At 49.4% G+C, this 20,882-nt stretch overlaps 1 protein-coding gene across 1 annotated transcript in view; it reads right to left on the bottom strand.

The window, feature by feature from the left end:
* The window catches only part of ncanb (neurocan b), a 217,246-nt gene that overhangs the window by 63,421 nt on the left and 132,943 nt on the right, over positions 1 to 20,882 (bottom strand). Inside the window, exon 7 of the mRNA XM_078198741.1 lies at positions 4,002 to 6,083. Coding sequence (XP_078054867.1) covers positions 4,002 to 6,083 — 2,082 coding nt within the window. The remainder of the gene's footprint in view (positions 1 to 4,001; positions 6,084 to 20,882) is intronic.

Genomic DNA, 20,882 nt, shown 5'->3' with positions numbered 1-20,882 from the left:
TTACTCATGACTCTCAGGCTGTGTTGTCCACTGAATGCCTTCAGGAACCTTCTGGGACTACCTGACAAACTGTGATTGATGCAACGCAATTATAATGTAAATCAGGAGAGATAACAGATACAGGGGATGACAGGACAGAGGTTGGCTCGATGCTTTCATAAGCATTTACACAAATCTATACCTCAATCCCTGTTTCAACAATCTAAGTCGTTTTGTTCCTCCTCTGAACACAATCAAGCCACAATTGGTTCAGTGTTTGCAGAGCAAAAATAAGCTGAAACGATCTTATCACGGCTGAGAGAGGAATGTAATTATTTAGGTCTTTGACACCTTAATTTGCCGTGAAGAAATAGATGTCACAGGGACACCCGCCTTGTGTGCTGCAGTGGAAAATAGACAGAGCACCACGAGCAATGGAACACTGTATTTCACACAGACTTCTATGCGGAAAGGGGCGGCACGGTGGCACAGTGGTTAGCGCTGCTGCCTCACAGCGCCAGGGACCTGGGTTCGATTCCCGGCCTGGGTCACTGTCTGTGCGGAGTCTGCACGTTCTCCCCGTGTCTGTGTGGGTTTCATCCCAGTGCGCTGGTTTCCTCCCACAGTCCGAAAGACGTGCTGGTTAAGTGCATTGGCCATACTAAATTCTCCCTCAGTGTACCCGGAGTGTGGCGACTAGGGGATTTTCACAGTAACTTCATTGCAGTGTTAATGTAAGCCTATTTGTGACATTAATAAATAAGTTTTAAACTTTTAGAAGACATAGAAGGAGTAAAAATTGCAGTGGCCAAAACAACACACCAAAGGATACGAAGGCGCAATTCGAAACCATCTTTAGAAACCAAAGTCAAAGCTGATAATCCAGTGTAGCATTGTGGAGTTTTATTTATTAATTCTTTCATGGGATGTGGGCGTCGCTGGCTAGGCCAGCATTTATTGCCCATCCCCAATTGCCCTTTGATAAGGTGGCAGTGAGCCGCCTTCTTCAACCGCAGCAGTCCATGTGGTGTAGGTGCATCCACAGTGCTGTTAGGGAGGGGGCTCCAGGAATTTGACCCAGCGACAGGGGAGGAAAGGCACCATATTTCCAAGTCAGGACGGTGAGTGGATTGGACGGGAACTTGCAGATGGTGGTGTTCCCATTTATCTGCTGTCCCTGACCTTCTAGGTGCTTACGGTTGCGGGTTTGGAAGGTGCTGTCGAAGGAGCCTTGATAATTTGTTGCGGTGCATCTTTAAGATGATACACACTGCTGCCACTGTGCATCGGTGATGGAGGGAGTGAATATTTGCAGGGTTAAATAGGGTGCCCCTCAAACAGGCCATTTTGTCCTGGATGATGTTGAAGTGTTGTTGGAGCTGCACACATCCAGGCAAGTGGAGAGTATCCATCACACTCCTGACTTGGATAGGTCCCAGAAAAACTGTTGTCACTTAGCTTCATTGAATCCATACAGCTCAGGAGGAGGCCATTCAGCCCATCAAAGTTGTGGCAATGCTTTGAGCTCACCCACACACCTTCAATGGCACCTCCCAAACCCACAACCACGACCATCTAGAAGGGCAAAAGCAGCAGATCCATGGGAACACCACCACTTGGAGGTTTCCCCTCCAAGCCACTCACCATCCTGACTTGAAAGTTCATAAAGGTACATTCACTGTCACTGGGTCAAAATCATGGAACTCACTCTCTGACAGCACAATAGGTATACCCACACCACATGGACTGCAGCAGTTCAAGAAGGCAGCTCACCATCACCTTCTCAAGGTCGATTAGGGATGGGCAGTAAGTGCTGGCCTAACCAGTGACACCCACATTCCATGAATGAAAAAAGAAACAAAGTCCAACATGACTCTTCCTAACTGTTTGCTGTACCTGCAATGCTTGCTTTCAGTGACTGATGCACAAGGACAACCAGGTCCCTCTGTACGTTAACAGTTCCCAATCTATCACCATTTAAATAATCCTCTTAGAATCTTAGGAATCTTAGAAACCCTACAGCACAGAAAAAGGCCATTCGGCCCATCGAGTCTGCACCGACCACAATCCCACCCAGGTCCTACCCCCATATCTACCCACTAATCCAAAGATGTGCGGGTTAGGTTGATTGGCCATGCTAAAAATTGCCCCTTAGTGTCCTGAGATGCGTAGGTTAGAGGGATTAGTGGGTAAAATATGTCGGGATATGGGGGTAGGGCCTGGGTGGGATTGTGGTCGGTGCAGACTCGATGGGCCGAATGGCCTCTTTCTGTACTGTAGGGTTTCTATGATTTCTATGATAATCCCTCTAACCTATGCATCCCAGGACACTAAGGGCAATTTTAGCATGGCCAATCAACCTATCCCGCACATCTTTGGACTGTGGGAGGAAACCGGAGCACCCGGAGGAAACCCACGCAGACACGAGGAGAATGTGCAAACTCCACGCAGACAGTGACCCAAGCCGGGAATCAAACCCAGGTCCCTGGAGCTGTGAAGCAGCAGTGCTAACCACTGTGCTACCGTGCCGCCCTTCTGCCATTCTGTTTCTTCATCTGAAGTGGGTGGACTTCAACTTGCCTCGATCACCTTGAAGCCTCTTAACATCCTCCTCAGCACTCTGTCCCACCAAGTTTCATGTCTTCAGCAAAGTTGGAAAACTTTGGTTCCCTCATCCAAATCATTGATGCATATTGTGAATAGCTGGGACCCAAGAACTGGTCCCAGCAGGACCCCACTAGTCACTTCCTGCCACTTTGAAAAAGACCCATTTATTCCTACTCTCTGTTTCTTGTCTGCTAACCAATTCTCAGTCCATGCCAACATATTACCCCCAATCCAATGGGCTTTAATTTTGGACACTAGCCTCTTATATCTTAAAAGTTTTCTGAAAATTCAAATACACTACATTTACTGGTTCACCTTTATCTATTCTATTAGTTATGTCCTCAAAAAGCTCCAGCAGGTTTGATAAATGTGATTTTCCTTTCCCTTTCTAATGTGTGATTACCAGAAGTGCCCTCAAAACCCGAGCTGGGGACTAATCTAATACAGCATTTCAATTAGAATGTATTCATAGAATCCCTACAATGCAGAACGGGGCCATTCGGCCCATCAAGTCTGTACCAACTCTCCAACAGAGCACCGTACCCAGGCTGTATTCCTATAACTCCACGTATTTACCCCACTATTCCTCCTTTGAGCACTAAGGGGGCAATTTAGCATGGCCAATCCAACTAACCTGCACATCTCTGGGCTGTGGGAGGAAACCAGAGCACCCGGAGGAAACCCATGCAGACACAGGGAGAATGTACAAACTCCACATAGACCCAAGATCGGAATTGAAACCGGGTCCCTGGCACTATGAGGCAGCAGTGCTAAGCACTGTGCCACCGTGTCGCAACACCTTTTTCAATTCAAAGAATCTTAAGGATGGCACGGTGGCACAGTGGTTAGCACTGCTGCCTCACAGCACCAGGGACCCGGGTTCAATTCCCAGCTTCCCGGGTCACTGCCTGTGTGGAGTTTGCACATTCTCCCCGTGTCTGCGTTGGTTTCCTCTGGGTGCTCCGGTTCCCTCCCACAGTCCAAAGATGTGCGGGTTAGGTGGATTGGCCATGTGAAATTGCCCCTTAATGTTAGGGGGACTAGCTAGGGTAAATGCATGGGTTATGCGGATAGGGCCTGGGTGGGATTGTGGTCGCTGCAGACTCGATGAGCGGAATGGCCTCCTTCTGCACTGTAGGGATTCTATGATTCCATGAATCAATCTCATTCCCATAATACAAAATTCCAGTGTGGTAAATCCCACCCTGCTCAATCCTACAGTATCTCACCAGAACAAATCCCTTCCTATTGCATAGAAACCCACTGGAAAGTCCCTTTCTGAGGTTGTGATATCTTTGCTAAAGTACGATGCCCAGAGATGGACACAGCTCTCCACCTGAGGCCTATTCTTTTGCCCGGTATTTATGCCAGTTATTAAAGACAGTGAATAAATGAATAATTAGATCTGGTCTCACCTGGTATCGGAAAGAACGGTCCCTCAGCTGAACTGTTGACAATAACAATGGCTGGGGTGACGGCCCAACTGCCAATCTCTTGCACCAAAGCAGATGTGTCCAGGTCTTCAGCCATTTGGTCAGCAATGGCTGATTCCGGCTCCGTCGCCCCAGAGCTGTCAGCTTCTTCATCCGGTGAAGATACCCTCGTTTCAGAAGACGGCGTGCCGTGTGGCGCAGACGGTACCACATTCTCCAGACTCTCTCCGCTTTCTGCCTCCTGTTCACGGTGAGTAAACCTCAGCTCAGAAGTCGGGGTGGAAAATGGAGCAGAAGTGAAGCGCGCGGGGACTTCTTTGAAGGCAGAACCTTCGTCGGCTCGCTCGAGCCTTTCCAATCTTTGCAATTCTTCCTGACTTGTGTCAGCTGTGGCGAAGATTGCCGCCACTGTTGACTGCTCTATTGTGGTCTCCTTGACTGATGTTACGGGGGGCTCTAATTCTTCATTTGTAGGTGCACTGGTGGACACTACCGTGACTGTAGATGTTGCTTCCTTGGCAACTTCCGTACCTGACTTGGCTGTTGGGCTCACGCCAAATATTTCTGCACCTACTTTCCTTTCAACCACTCCTGCTACACTTGTCAAGACTATCTCAGTATTCCTTACAGCATTTAACATTGTTGCCTGTAATGGCTCCTGTTCTAACTCAATAGATGTATTTGCAAGCTTGGCACTGCCTGCAGATAATCTTACTGCCATTGAATGGTCTCTGTGGACCTTGGGAGCGGTTTCAATTTTATTCTGCAGCTCCTCGCCGTGTAACAATAATCCAATTTCTGAGGCACCCGTCACTGTTACAGTATTTTCCCATTCTGTTTCAGACAGTTTATTCATTGTTTGTTCAGTTTCAATTGAAGCTATCAGTTTCTTTGTAGGTGGCTGGCTGTTTGTTTTGTCTTCGTCTGTTGTGTTCGCTGCAGGAGACTGAATAGTGCTTGGAATTTGTGTGCCAACCAACAAACCCTTCAATTCTTGCTGACTCCCATCCAATTTGCTCAGGGATCCTCTCTCCCCTTTCCACACTAATAATTGTGGCTCCCTTGGTTTTTCCGTCAGCCGTTCTTCTTTGCCTTTTGGAATCGCGGTGTTCACACCTTCTGCAGCGAGCAAGCTGGGTAAGGTCACGCTTTTAATGCGTTCTTCAAAAGCTGACGAGGCGACCTGGGGTTCCTGCTCCGCAGTTTTGCGATGTTCTGGAGGACTTTCCATCCGAGTTCCTTTCTCTCCTGCGTCCCTCCCGTATCCAGGTAACCGTCCGGAATGAGATTCCGCAGGATCAAGGCCTATCTGGTGTGGGCTTTGGAAACTTGCTTCTCCATCCCCACTTCCGCCAAGGTCACGAGCAGCAAAGGTGCTGGCTCCCTCTTGGAGGAGGCCTGCAGAGACTGTGGGGAGCTGGGTTGGAAGGGAAATCCCTTTGCCAGGGTAATTTTGGGCACCTTGAGATGGCGCATCCTGTGTACCATTCACCACAGCCAATGGCGTCTCTCCCTCACTGTTCACAGGAGCCCTGTCCTCCCCAGGGGAAATGTGGTTCTCGCTGATGTTGGACACCAGCGATGAGACAGTAATCTGTTCTGGCCTTTCGTTGCTAACGTTTGTGGCCTGAGAATTATTTTCCTCCTGTTCTCGATCGTAGATTCCCAATTTCCGATAAATCTCTGTGTGCTCACTCAGCGCCGAAAGATATTCTTTATCCTCTTTGGGAATCACATCTCCGGAAGCTTCTGTCACCATCTCAACCTGGGTTCTAATTGTGGCGCTGCTGCTCGTGCTGTCTGCCACCGTGGCAATGTTTCTGGAATGTTCTGTCTCACGAGGGGCAGAATCCCTCTCTTGGTTTCCGATGCTGGTTTCTTCAGTTGCTTCGACCGATGATGATCGCTGGGTTTGAAGACTCGGCCTTTCTGACGTCCAGAACTCTTCATTTGCTCTTTTGATTTTTGTCCCATCCTGTTCATTCTCGCCGAGTGGTGAAATAACTCGCTCCTGTTCCTTGCCATTGGTAGGGTCAATTGTGGCGTTTTCCCCTCCAGTTCGTGCTGTGAGAAAGACACAAAGCACAACGTCAACTTTGGACGAATCCACAAGAGCATCAGACCTCAAAACATCAGTTCCTATACAGTCATTGGATAACTTCTTCAATTGCAATTTTCACTTTATTGTCTATACAGAACTTCACCTTGGGTACATTGAACAGACTTCTGAATTACCTTGCATTAAGTTGATCTTTCTCTACACCCTAGCTTTGACTGTAACACTATATTCTGCACCCTCTCCTTTCCTTCTCTCCCTATGTATTCTATGAACGGTATGCTTTGTCTGTATTGCACGCAAGAAACAATGGAAGGGATTTTCCAGCCTCGCTCGCCCCGAAACTGGAAAATCCCGCCCGAGGTCAATGGACCTTTCCCTGGTCTGCCCTTCACCTGCTCCGATTCCCGTGGCAGGTGGGACAGTAAAACTCCCCCAATACTTTTCACTGTGTACCAATACATGTGACAATAATAAATCAAATCAAATAATTACATATATTTATTTTTTACATTCATTCGTGGGCAGCACGGTGGCACAGTGGGTTAGCACTGCTGCCTCACAGCGCCAGGGATCCAGGTTTGATTCCCGGACTCCACACGTTCTCCCCGTGTCTGTGTGGGTTTCCTCCGGGTGCTCCAGTTTCCTCCCACAGTCCAAAGATGTACAGGTTAGATGCATTGGCCACGCTAAATTGCCCCTTGGTGTCAGGGGGATTAGTAGGGTAAATACGTGCGGTTATGGGGAGAGGGCTTGGGTGGGATTGTTGTCGGTGCAGGTCCGATGGGCCGAGTGGCCTCTTTCTGCACTGCAGGGATTCTACATGGGACATGGATGTCACTGGATGGTCAGCATTTATTGCCCATGCTTAGTTGCCCTTGAGAAGGTGGTGGTGAGCTGCCTTCTTGAATCGCTGCAGTCCATGTGCTGTGGGTTGACCCACATAAATGAATAATAACAATAAAAAGAAAGGAAATTATCCTATCACAGACTAAGTTTAATTAAAATATGTATTAATGACTATTGTCCCTGCAGAAAGGAACGGCCTGAACCCTCCTGACGCACGGGTGCTCATTGTAAGAGGGTGATGAAAGAGCCGACATGAGATGGGCAATTTCTTTGAAACCTGTCAGAATGCTGTAATCCCGGGCAATGAATGAGTCATTGTATCCGAGAGTTTCTGCACAGAATAAATCAGGGAGCAACTGACCAGGTCTGATCCGCAGTTTGATGAGAAATCCCTTCAATACGGGGTAAAATCTGAGGAATTTAGAAGATTAAGAGCGATTTGATCAAAGTTCACAAGATGGTGAGGGAAATAGAGAGAAATCATTTCCCTGGACTTGAGGATTCTAAGATTGGGGGAAGAGAGAAAAAATACTAGTGAAATAAAGAAAGATTCCTGTACACAAAGGGTGCGAGAAGTTTGGAATTTCTTCCACAAATGCTCATTCAATTGTTAATTTAAAATCTGAGATCAATATATTTTTGTTAACCAATTGCATGAAAGGATTGGTGAAAGGTCACGGATCACGGTCACAAATCAGCAATGATCTTATTGAATGGTGGAATAGGCTTGAGAGGCTAAATGGTCTCCTCCTATTTCATAACAATGTTAGAATGTAGCTTTTAAACAGTCCAAAGATGTGCAATTTCGGTGGATTGGCCATGGTAAAATGTGTGGGGTTATGGGGGTAGTGTGGGGGTAGAGGCGGCTGGGTAAGATTCTCTATCAGAGAGTCGGTGCAGATGTGATGGGCTGAATGGCCTCCTTCTGCACTGTAGGGATTCTATGGTTCTATTGAGATACGATGTGGAGATGCCGGCATTGGACTGGGGTGGGCTCAGTAAGAAGTCTCACAACACCAAGTTGAAGTCCAACAGGTTTATTTGGAAGCACGAGCTTTCGGAGCGCCGTTCCTTCATCAGGTGAGTGGAGAGGTAGGTTCACAAACACGGCATATATAGACAAAGACACCAGCACGTGATTCCAAGTAAACCTGTTGGATTTTAACCTGGTGTTGTGAGACTTCTATTGAGATAGTCAGCTGCAGAGTTGCACCCCGAGAGCACATCTTCACCCGTATATCAAACTCCTGTTCGAAATTCATATCGAGAGGGGCACAAATGAGTTCAGGAAGCGATGAGTGCTGCATCTGAGGAATTGTAGCCTTTTCCCTGAATGCAGACAGCAGTAATACTGAGACAGGGGTGATTCTCATTGCTTGTGACACTCTGTACTTTCATCAGAATTCTTCGAGAGCAGACTTTGTCAAGAGAGATCTGCTCATCAAATACCCTTCCCGCCTGGTCCAATAGTTTCTTAAAATAACAGAGACATCCAAACAGGATAGCACTCACCATGACAGATGGTTAGAAGAGTTGATGACTGTGGAATCTACTTGAAATGGTTTTAGTTTTCTGAGGTAGGATAATTATTTATGCCCCTTGCCCACCAGATCCGTACACTGTTCCCTCGAATTCAACTATTCATCTACTGTGATACCTTACTTTACTTACTTACAGTAAGAAGTCTCACAACACCAAGTTAAAGTCCAATAGGTTTATTTGGTATCACGAGCTTTCAGAGCGCTGCTCCTTCATCAGGTGGGTGATGAAGGAGCAGCGCTCCGAAAGCTCGTGATTCCAAATAAAACTGTTGGACTTTAACCTGGTGTTGCGAGACTTTTTACTGTGCCCACCCCTGTCCAATGCCGGCATCCTTACTTATTAGTTTCACAAGTAGGCTTACATTAACACTTCAATTAAGTTACTGTGAAATTCCCCTAGTCGCCACACTCTGGCACCTGTTCTGGTCAATGCACCTAACCAGCACGTCTTTCAGACTGTGGGAGGAAACCGGAGCACCCGGAGGAAACCCACACAGATACGGGGAGAACATGCAAACTCCACACAGACAGCGACCCAAGCCGGGAATCGAACCTGGGTCCCTGGTGCTGTGAGGCAGCAGTGCTAACCACTGTGCCACCCCATAGATATTATACCTATAGACATTAGTAGTTGATATCTATTTCAACGTCCACATCATGAATCTTCATGGGAACAATATCATTAATTGGCTTTTTCCTATAGTCTATCAGTAGTGTTTCCATCTTGTTTTCATTCAGTTAAAGAGAATTGTTATCACTTCCACAACGCCTCCCGACCCGCGACCCCTCCACCACAAGACAAAGGCAACAGGTGCCACGGGAATACCAACATCTCCGACTTCCCCTCTGAGCCACAAACCATCCCAGGTTCAACATGTCTCAAACATTCTCTTATTGTCACTGGGTCAAACCCTCAGAGCTCGCCTACCTGGCAGCATTGTGAGAGTGACTTCATCATAGATTACAATGGCTTAAGCAAGTAGCTCATCTCCACCTTCTCTGGGGATAGGCAACAAGCACTCGCTTTGCCACATCCGAGGTTCATTTCTTTCATAAAATCTTTGGATGTCTTCGTTCTGCCAAGTTTAGCGGCACTGTGAAGCAGTTTCTGGTTTCCAGCATCGCTTAACTGGCAGTGTATGACTGGAACGCAGACCTTGGCTGGCTCCAGTTTGAGATGAAGCCAGAGTCACTGGGGGGAAAATCTTATACTCTTAAACTTGACACCACATGGATTGTGAATCCAGTAAATGGGTTTTACAAATTACTCAGAGGTGTGTTGGATCCTCTGGGGTGCGATGGCGTATGTGCCTGCATGCCATTGTAATATAAAGGTGCTTGTAGGGTTAATGTAGCAAGGGGGAAAAAAAGGGGTGGCAGAGTGGCGCATTGGTTAGCACTGCTGCACCAGGGACCCGGGTTCGATTCCCGCCTTGAGTCACTGTCTGCGTGGAGTTTGCACATCTTCCCTGTGTCTGCGTGGGTTTCCTCTGGGTGCTCCGGTTTCCTCCCACACTCCAAAAATGTGCAGGTTAGGTGGATTGGCCATGCTAAATTGCCCCTTAGTGTCAGAGGGACTGGCTAGGGTAAATGCATGGGGTTATGGGGATAGGGCTTCGGTGGGATTATGGTCGGTGCAGACTCGATGGGCTGAATGGCCTTTTTCTGCACTGTAGGATTCTTTGATTCTAAGATTCTAGTACTGGAAGAAAAAGCACCATCCTGGTATGATGCATAGAGTCACATGGTAATAGACCCAGAGGGAACACTCTGGAAGAAGGCTGCATGGGAGAAACACCACCATGCATGACAACAGCTGGGATCTATAAATAGTAAAAGATTAACAATAAACAGTTCATTTTTAAACATACAAGTCTCAAGACCTCATCATTGAAACATCTAATGAACCATCTTACAAGATGAGGAACTGTGTAGACTGACCTGAACTTACTGTAACTATTTAAGGAGAGGAAATTCTCTTACCCAATCCTGCAAACATTTCTATCTTCAGCTCAGGGCTCAGTATGTGACTGTATTTAAATCTGCTCAGCACTCATTCCTGGATAGAGTTGTTAACTCCCATTGGACAAGTTCCTGAAGGTATCATCACATGACCCACCCCCATGCTCCTGCCATTCGTTGCCTGATACAACCGTCGGCATGACGCTCCGTCTACCAGGAGCCAATTAGAAAGTGAACAGACACCATTACAGGATTGGACCATTAGTTTTACAGCCTTTTTCTTAGAAACCCTACAGCACAGAAAGAGGCCATTCGGCCCATCGAGTCTGCACCGACCACAATCCCACCCAGGCCCTACCCCCACATCCCTACACATTTACCCACTAACCCCTCTAACCCACGCATCCCAGGACACTAAGGGCAATTTTAGCATGGCCAATCAACCTAACCGCACATCTTTGGACTTTTCTCCATCATGCCTCATTATTTTACAACTAATGAACAAATCTGTTCAAAGAAAATGAAAAATAAAATGGCCATTGAGAGTCTAGTCAAAATGGGGTGCAGCTCCTTGACTTTCCATTGCACTCCATACACAGGCATCCTGAATCTGGGTTCTACTCACCTCCCAATATTGAAGATGGAGGTGGGCACTGGTTTGACAGAAATGGGGGTGTTCAAACTCAAGATTAGGCCAACATGACCGAAAGGGGCACTGAGGGGCGCACCAGAGAATGTCATCAACACTGACCCCAAGGTCAAGGCAGGAAACCCCACAGGCCTGAGCCCAAGGATGAACAGCAGAGATCCCGAGAGTGTAACAGGGGCGTGGCTCTCTCCAAAACCACCTGAGCTGACCTCTGATTGATTATGGTGGGAGAGGAGAAGATGGTTACTCATCTTCAACCCTCTCAGTGATGCTGGCACTGGGCATGGTGGCAGGGTGGGGAGGGGGGGCCAGTGGGGGATGGTTGAGGAAAGGATTAAAGCCACGCCTGCCTGATACCGAGATATAAAGCTTAGGAAGACCTTAGCTGTGGTTCTCCGGTCTTCCGGTCTGCACTGATGAGATGACCACCGACCTGTGAACATTCCCATCTGGAATTGGCACGGCAGCACGGTGGTTAGCACTGCTGCCTCATAGCGCCAGGGACCCGGGTTCAATTCCCGGCTTGGGTGACTGTCGGTGCGGAGTCTGCACGTTCTTCCCATGTCTGTGTGGGTTTCCTCTGGGTGCTCCGGTTTCCTCCCACACTCCAAAGATGTGCGGGTTAGGTGGATTGACCATGCTAAATTGCCCCTTAGTGTCGGGGGAACTAGCTAGGGTAAATGCAGGGGGTTATGGGGATAGGACCTGGGTGGTACTCTGGTCGGTGCAGACTTGGTGGGCCGGATGGCTGCCTCCTGCACTGTAGGGATTCTATGAGTCAAGGATTGCCAAGCCTTCCAAGAATGTCTTGGAGACCCCAGGAATTGAAGATTAATTTTCCCAGGCACTGCTGCGAGCAACTTGAAACAGAGAATTCTTGCGCAGAATAAAATGGCGCATTTTCTTTCACATTTACTTTGAACTCGATGGATTGATTGACGGGGTGAAAGGTGGTTTGATTGGGTTCGAGGTGAGAAGCGATGTGATGAACCCTCCAGGAGTTTGGTAGCACTGTTGCGATCACAGGGCCCAGCATGCACTGGGATTTTCCTGGGCCGTTATCACTTTGAACCACGCCATGTACTTACCAGCACGGCCAGTATGAGTTTATCTTCATTTTCCACCTGCCTCATTAAGTGAGTGTTATTTCCAGAGTTATGTTGAACTTGTTTTAATAATTCAATAAAATCCAACCTCAAATGAGAAATCACTAACCACTCAGTTTAATACGCTGTTATATGAAGGAGCTCCTGCTCACCTACACACAGCCTCCTGATTAGCGCAGTCTAAGTCTAATTGATACTGATATCCAATATTGATTATTCAGGGGATATCTCTAAAGCACAATAATGAAATATCGGTGCCCATCATTAATTAGGGAGTCTCAACCAATGCTCAGAGTGGAGGCGGCCATTTTAATCCCTCCCTTCTCGCAGGGACAGGCATTGGCCGAGTGGAATTATCGCTCAACTATCAATCCAGAAACTTAGCTAATGTTTTGGGGGACCCTGAATCGAATCCCGCCACGGCAGATGGTGGAATTTGAATTCAGTGAAAAATATCTGGAATTAAGAATCCACTGATGACCATGAAATCATTGTCGATTGTTGGAAAAACCCATCTGGTTCACTGACGTCCTTTAGGGAAGGAAATCTGCCATCACAGAGTCACAGCAATGTGGTTGACTCTCAACTGCCCTTGGGCAACTAGGGATGGGCAATAAATGCTGGCCCAGCCAACAACGCCCATGTCCCACAAATGAATTTTAAAGATTAGCAGCGCTTGTTGGTCAACAACATCTCATTCGCTTCACTTCTAACTTAGCTTTCAGGTAGCAAGGTGACCAATCCAAACCATCTTCTTTAAATACGCAGACCAGGCCTCAAAGAACAGAGAACAGTACAGCACAGGAACAGGCCCTTCGGCCCTCCAACCCTGCGCCGATCATGATGCCTGCCTAAACTAAAACCATCTGCACTTACGGAGTCCGTATCCTTCCATTCCCATCCTATTCATGTATTCATCTAGATGCCCCTTAAATGCTGCTATCGTACCTGCTCCCACCACCTCCCCAGGGCAATGCGTTCCACACATTCACCACCGTATGTAAGAAAACCTGCCTCGCCCATCTCCCCTAAACTTTTCCCTTATGTCCCCTATTAGTTGACTTTTCTACCCTAGGAAAGAGCATCTGACGATCCACTCTGTCCATGCCACTCATAATCTTGCAGATATCTATCAGGTCACCCCTCAACCTCTGTCGTTCCAGTGAGAACAAACCAATTTTATCCAACCTCTCCTCATAGTTAATATCCCCCAGACCAGGCAACATCCTGGTAAACCTCTTCTGTACCCTCTACAAAGCCTCCACATCCGTCTGGTAGTGTGGTGACCAGAATTGTACACAATATTCTAAATGAGGCCTAACTAATGTTCTGTACAGCTCATTGACATCATCTGGGCCTGACTCAACCTTTGGCCTAAGAGGCCCAAACAGATAAGTTTCCCAGTTTTATTTTCATTGTTTCTTTATCTTGTGGAGATCGGGGGATCATTGGAATCACCCTCCAGGACCCACTAGGAAAACAAGCCAAGTGTTTTCTGGACCGACTGCCTTTCCAATCGTGAGACCCTCCATGAACGCCCTTCATCACAATCATGTTCAGATGCCAGGGATCGATCCTTCAATCCCGGCAACCGGTGTCAAACGACAACATTCCACTCCTGCCTGCCCACCAGCTGTCATTTCCTGCCTCTCGAGGGCAATTTGACATGGGCTCAGACGATGAGAAGCAGAAGATTAGGAGATGCTAATGGTGCTATAATGGGAATGCCAATAGACTAATAAAGCAGAAACCAGGCTAATGCAAAACAGCTGGTGGAATTTCAATTCAATTAATTAACCAAATTGGCAACGTAAATCTATCCCCTGTAATGATGACCATGAAACCATCGTCGATTGTCGGAAAAACCCATCTGGTTCACTCGTGTCTTTCAGGGAAGGAATTCTGCTGTCCTTACCTGGTCTGGCCTACACGTGACTCCAGATCCACAGCAATTTGGTTTCCTCACAACTGCCCTCGGGCAATTAGGGGTGGGCAATAATTGCTGGCCAGCGACACCCATGTCCTTCAGCGAAGGAAATCTGCCGTCTTTACCCGGTCTGACCTACATGTTGCCTTGATCAATCGAGGCATAGATTACAAAAGCAGGGAGGTCATGTTGGAGTTGTATTGAACTTTGGTGAGGCCACGGCTGGAGCACTGTGTGCAGTTCTGGTCGCCACATTATAGGAAGGATGTGAACGCATTGGAGGGGGTGCAGAGGAGATTCACCGGGATGTTGCCCGGGATGGAGCATTTAAGTTATGTAGAGAAGGTTGGATAGGCTTCGGTTGTTTTCGTTGGAGCAGAGAAGACTGAGGGGCGACCTGATTGAGGTGTACAAGATTATAAGGGGCATGGACAGAGCGGATAGGGAGCAGGTGTTTCCCTGAGTTAAAGGGTCAGTTATGAGAGGACGCAAGTTCAAAGTAAGAGGCAAGAGGTTTAAGGGGGATGACGCGCTTCTCAAACACGGGGCCTGAAGCTCGGTAAATGAAAGGCTTTTATTTACTGTAATGAAGCAGCCAGTACTTATGTACACTATCCCAGACTGAAGGGGTCCCGGCCAGAGCAGGGACTCTTATACCTCTCCCAGGAGGCGGAGCCCGACTGGGATGTGCCACAACACTACAGTACAAAGGTGTAACAACCCCACCCTAACCCCAACAGCAACAATAGCACAACCCAACAGTAACATATGTATATCCTTGTAGTCCTGGCCAGCCCCTGGCTCAGCACTATCCAGTGGGAACCAACGATGGTTCACCACATTCACCCCTCCTTTGAGAACAAAGGCCGGCGGGGTACAAAAAAACAGAATAAAGTGTCAGCAGTCTATAAGTTCAGACGGTCAGGGGGACCGCACCGTCGTTGTGACCTCCTCAATACCGGCGGTGACACCGGAGTAGGCACTTGCGGTGGCGTTCTCCCCAAGGCGACGTCCAGCTGTTCTTCCACGGACTCACAGGCCGGTTGACCTTGAGGCGACGGTAGTCCATGGGATCCTGACACGCCCTGCAGTGGCGACCATCTTCTGGGCTCAGGCAAGCTGTACATGGGGGTAAAATGGTTAAGCAATGGTCCCGATGCTGCCCGCGCCGTGTCCGGGGAAGAAACAAGAGATAAAGGGTTTGTAACAGGGGGTATGGGAGCGACAGGGGTTGCTACGTCCCCTGCTGGCGCCAGGTCTCGGATCGAGACGGTATCCTCTCGCCCGTCAGGGTATGCCACATAGGCATACTGAGGGTTGGCGTGGAGGAGATGGACCTGTTCGACCAACGGGTCGGACTTGCGGGCCCTTACATGTCGCCGCAGGAGGACGGGTCCTGAGTACGTCAACCAAGACGGTAATGAGGTCCCCGAGGAAGACTTCCGAGGGAATGAGAACATCCTCTCGTGGGGAGTAGCATTGGTTGCCGTACACAGGAGGGAGCGAATAGAATGGAGCGCATCAGGGAGCACCTCTTGCCAACGGGAGACTGGAAGACCTTTTGACTTCAACGCCAGTAAGACAGCCTTCCAGACAGTAGCATTCTCGCGTTCCACCTGTCCATTACCCCTAGGGTTGTAGCTCGTGGTCCTACTAGAGGCAATCCCGTATGAGAGCAGGAATTGCCTCAAGTCATCGCTCATGAACGACGAGCCCCTGTCGCTATGGATGTAGCCGGGGTACCCGAACAGGGTAAAGAGATCACGGAATGCCTTGATAACCGTGGCAGCGGATGTATCAGAGCAGGGAACAACAAAAGGGAACCGAGAGTACTCGTCAATGAGATTGAGGAAGTACACATTCCGATCTGTTGAGGGAAGGGGGCCCTTAAAATCGACACTCAGTCTCTCGAAGGGACGAGTGGCCTTGACTAAATGTGCCCGGTCAGGTCGGTAAAAGTGCGGTTTGCATTCCGCGCAAACCCGACAGCTCCTTGTTACTGACCTGACGTCCTCCACCGAGTAAGGCAGGTTGCGGGCTTTTATAAAGTGGTAGAGCCGAGTGACCCCAGGATGGCATAGGTCATTATGGAGGGCCTGCAAACGGTCCTCCTGTATACTAGCGCATGTTCCACGCAAGAGGGCATCCGAGGGCTCATTGAGTTTCCCTGGACGATACATGATGTCGCAGTTATAGGTGGAGAGTTCAATTCTCCACCGCAAGATCTTGTCATTCTTGATCTTGCCCCTCTGCGTGTTGTTAAACATGAACGCCACGGACCGCTGGTCCGTGATCAGGGTGAACCGTTTTCCCGCCAAGTAATGGCACCAGTGCCTGACGGCCTCCACAATGGCCTGGGCCTCCTTTTCCACCGCTGAATGCCGAATTTCGGGGCCTTGGAGGGTGCGGGAAAAAAATGCGACGAGCCTGCCCGCCTGGTTAAGTGTGGCGGCCAGGGCGAAATCAGATGCATCGCTCTCCACCTGAAAGGGGATGGACTCGTCTACAGCGTGCATCGTAGCTTTCGCGATGTCGGCTTTCAATTTATCGAAGGCCAATCGGGCCTCTGGCGTTAAGGGAAAAGTCGTGGACTTAATGAGCGGACGGGCTTTGTCCGCGTAGTTGGGAACCCACTGCGCATAATAAGAGAAGAAGCCTAAGCATCTTCTCAGTGCTTTTGCACTGGCAGGCAAGGGAAGTTCAGAAAGGGGGCACATACGGTCTGGATCAGGGCCAATGACCCCGTTTTCCACCACGTATCCTAGGATGGCTAAACGGCGCGTACGAAACACACAACTCTCCCTGTTGTAGGTCAGGTTCAGGCGAGATGCAGTGCGTAGGAAGTTCAGGAGATTCGTGTCGTGGTCCTGCTGGTCATGGCCGCAGATGGTGACATTATCCAGGTACGGGAAGGTAGCCCGCAGCCCGTTCTGGTCCACCATTCGGTCCATAGCATGCTGGAAGACCGAGACCCCATTGGTGACACCAAAGGGAACCCTGAGAAAGTGATACAAGCGACCATCCGCCTCAAAAGCCGTGTATTGTCGGTCCTCTGGGCGAATGGGGAGTTGGTGGTAGGCAGACTTGAGGTCTATGGTGGAGAACACCCGGTACTGCGCAATCCGATTGACCATATCAGATATGCGCGGGAGAGGATACGCATCCAGCTGCGTATATCGGTTAATGGTCTGACTGTAGTCAATGACCATCCGGGGTTTGTTCCCGCTCTTGACCACCACGACCTGCGCCCTCCACGGACTAGTGCTGGGTTGTATGATCCTTTCTTTGAGGAGCCGCTGAACCTCAGATCTAATGAAGATCCGATCCTCAGCGCTGTAACGCCTACTTTTAGTCGCGATGGGCTTGCAGCCTGGCACAAGATTCTGGAACAAGGAGGGTGTGGTGATCTCCAGCGTCGAGAGGCTGCAGGCGGGGCGCGTTGGGCAATTTGGAGGCTGCTGCTGTTTTCCCACTGCCAGTGAAGGGAGTGGCCCACCGTACTGTAGGATTACACTCCTCAAGTGGACCATGAAGTTTAGTCCGAGAAGTATTGGCGCGCAAAGATACGGCAACACGAGGAGCTTGAAACGCTCGTAAACTGTGCCTTGCACTTTCAAGGTTACCACGCAACTCCCTAGCACGGCAACAGACCGGGACCTTGATGCCATAGAGATTGTCTGTTTGGCAGGTTGAATCTGGAGTCCACACCGCTTCACAGTGTCTGGGTGGATAAAGCTCTCAGTGCTCCCGCTGTCAAACAGACAATAAATCACGTGGTCATTTACCTGGATATTCATCATAGATTTGTCAAGTCTATGAGGCTTGGCCTGGTCCAGGATGATCGACGCCACCGTTGGTTCATGAGCGCCACTGCAGGCAGCTGAAATTGATGAGGAGGACCCCTGCTGGTCGTTCGTGGTCAGTGTCGACCAACATGGCCGCTCCCATGAGTCGCACGTGGGTGAAGGCGCCAAACTCAGCGACCCCTGGTGGTCACACTCCTCCGACTCCGTCAACCGTAATGGCGTCGTCCTGGCCTCGCACGTGGACGAACCCCGCGATGACTTCGACGAAGACCCGAGCTCTGAAGAATCGCAGGCCGCACTGCCGTTCCTGGGTTTAGATCGGCACACTTTTGAATAGTGCCCTTTTTTACTGCATGCGGTGCACAACACAGCTTTAGCGGGACACCGTTGCCGAGTATGCTTCGCTCCCCCACCGAAATAGCACCGCGGGCCGCCCGGGGCTGCTGCCGTCGTCTGGCCCAAGTGTGAGCACGCCATTACACAGCATTTCGAACCCGAGGGACGAGGAGAAATTGGCGACTGCTCCTGCCACGTTGTCTCCACATGGTCCTCCGGATATAATACTAAGCTTTTGGAGGCCGTCTCGAGCATCTCTGCTAGCTCGATGGCCTGGGTAAGGTTAAGGTTACCCTTCTCCAACAGTTTAAGTCGAATGTACGACGATCCGACCCCGGCCACAAACGCATCTCGGGCGAGGTCGTTCATGCTCTGCTCAGCCAACACAGCTTTGCAGTCACAGCCCCTGGCTAGCTGTAGGAGCTCATTCGCATATTCCTCCATCGTTTCGCCAGACGGCAGTCGTCGAGTGGCTAGGAGGTAACGAGCGTGTATTTCATTGGGTGGTTTGATATAGCGCTTCTTCAGAAGCTCGAGGGCCTTAGTATAATCGGTGGCCGCACGGATCGCGAGGTAGACAGTGTCGCTTACCCTCGCATGGAGGACCCGGAGTCTGTCATCATCTGTGGTGACCGCTGCGGAGGCTGCCAGGTAGTCTTCGAAACACTTCAGCCAGTGGTTGAAGGTGTTAGAAGCGCCCACCGCACGTGGATCTAGCGTAAGACGTTCCGGCTTCAGAATTTGCTCCATACTCTCTCTCTTTTTTTTTCGACGAGAGTTTAACGACAGTAAATGAAATTGATGCGCTACTCAAACACGAGGCCTGAAGCTCGGTAAATGAAAGGCTTTTATTTACTGTAATGAAGCAGCCAGTAATTATATACACTATCCCAGACTGAAGGGGTCCCGGCCAGAGCAGGGACTCTTATACCTCTCCCAGGAGGCGGAGCCCGACTGGGATGTGCCACAACACTACAGTACAAAGGTGTAACAACCCCACCCTAACCCCAACAGCAACAATAGCACAACCCAACAGTAACATATGTGCATCCTTGTAGTACTAGCCAGCCCCTGGCTCAGTACTATCCAGTGGGAACCAACGATGGTTCACCACAGGGGATGTGAGGAAAAATGTTTTTACCCGGTCTGGAATGTGCTGTCTGAGAGGGTGGTGGAAGCGAGTTGCCTCACATCCTTTAAAAAGTACTTGGATGAGTACTTGGCACATCATAACATTCAGGGCTATGGGCCAAGTGCACCACCTCCCTGGGCAGCGTGTTCCAGGCATTCACCACCCTCTGTGTAAAAAACTTGTCTCGCACATCTCCTCTAAACTTTTCCCCACTCACCTTAACCCTATGTCCCCTAGTACTTGACTTTTCCACCCTAGGAAAGAGCATCTGACTATCCACTCGGACCATGCCATTCATAATCTTGTAAACCTCTATCAGGTCACCCCTCAACCTCTATCGTTCCAGTGAGAACAAACCTTGTTTATCCAACCTCTCCTCATAGCTAATACCCTCCAGACCAGGCAACATCCTGGTAAACCTCTTCTGTACCCTCTCCGAAGCATCCACGTCCTAACTCACACCAAATCCCTTCCAACCATCCATCCTGTGGGCTCCATGACCGAGACAGCCTCTGGGCGTGGCAGTGCCTGGATTTTAAACTGTTCACCCTTGTTTTCAAATCCTTCCAGGGCCTCACTGCTCCCCATCTCTGTAACCTCCTCCAGCCCCACACGCTCAAGAGATCATAGAATCCTACAATGCAGAAGGAGGCCATTCGGCCCATCGAGTCTGCCCCGACCACAGTCCCACCCAGGCCCTATCCCCACAACCCCATGTATTTACCCCAGCTAGTCCCCCTCACACTAAGGGGCAACTTAGCAAGGCCAGTCCACCTAATCCACACATCTTTGGACTGCATTGGACTGGGCAGCACGGTGGCACAGTGGTTAGCATTGCTGCCTCACAGCGCCAGGGACCCGGGTTCAATTCCGGCCTCGGGTCACTGACTGTGCGGAGTTTGCACGTTCTCCCTGTGTCTGTGTGGGTTTCCTCCGGATGCTCCGGTTTCCTCCCACAGTCTGAAAGATGTGCTGGTTCGGTTGATTGTCATGATGATAGCCAAGTTCCGCACACATGAGGACGGCCTCAACCGGGATCTTGGGTTCATGTCACACTATCTGTAACCCCCATGACTTGCCTGGGCTTGCAAAATCTCACTAACTGTTAACCTTGTTTACCTGTAAAGACTCGCATTCCAACCATTATTTTGTAAATTGAGTTTGTATCTTTATATGCCCTGTTTGTGAACAGAACTCCCACTTACCTGACGAAGGAGCAGCACGCTCCGAAAGCTCGTGGCATTTGCTACCAAATAAACCTGTTGGACTTTAACCTGGTGTTGTGAGACTTCTTACTAGGTTGATTGATCATGGTAAATTGACCCTAGTGTCAGGAGGATTAGCAGGGTAAATTTGTGGGGTCACGGGAATAGAGCCTGGGTGGGATTGTGGTCAGTGCAGACTCGATGGGCCAAATGGCCTCCTTCTGCACTGTAGGAATTCTATGGGATTCTATGTCCCTCCCACACTAGCCTCCTGCGTACCCCTGATATTCATCC

This window comes from Mustelus asterias, chromosome 26 (genome assembly GCF_964213995.1).
Source record: "Mustelus asterias chromosome 26, sMusAst1.hap1.1, whole genome shotgun sequence".
Taxonomy (NCBI): Eukaryota; Metazoa; Chordata; class Chondrichthyes; order Carcharhiniformes; family Triakidae; genus Mustelus; species Mustelus asterias.
This window is presented reverse-complemented; position numbering and strand designations above follow the sequence as displayed.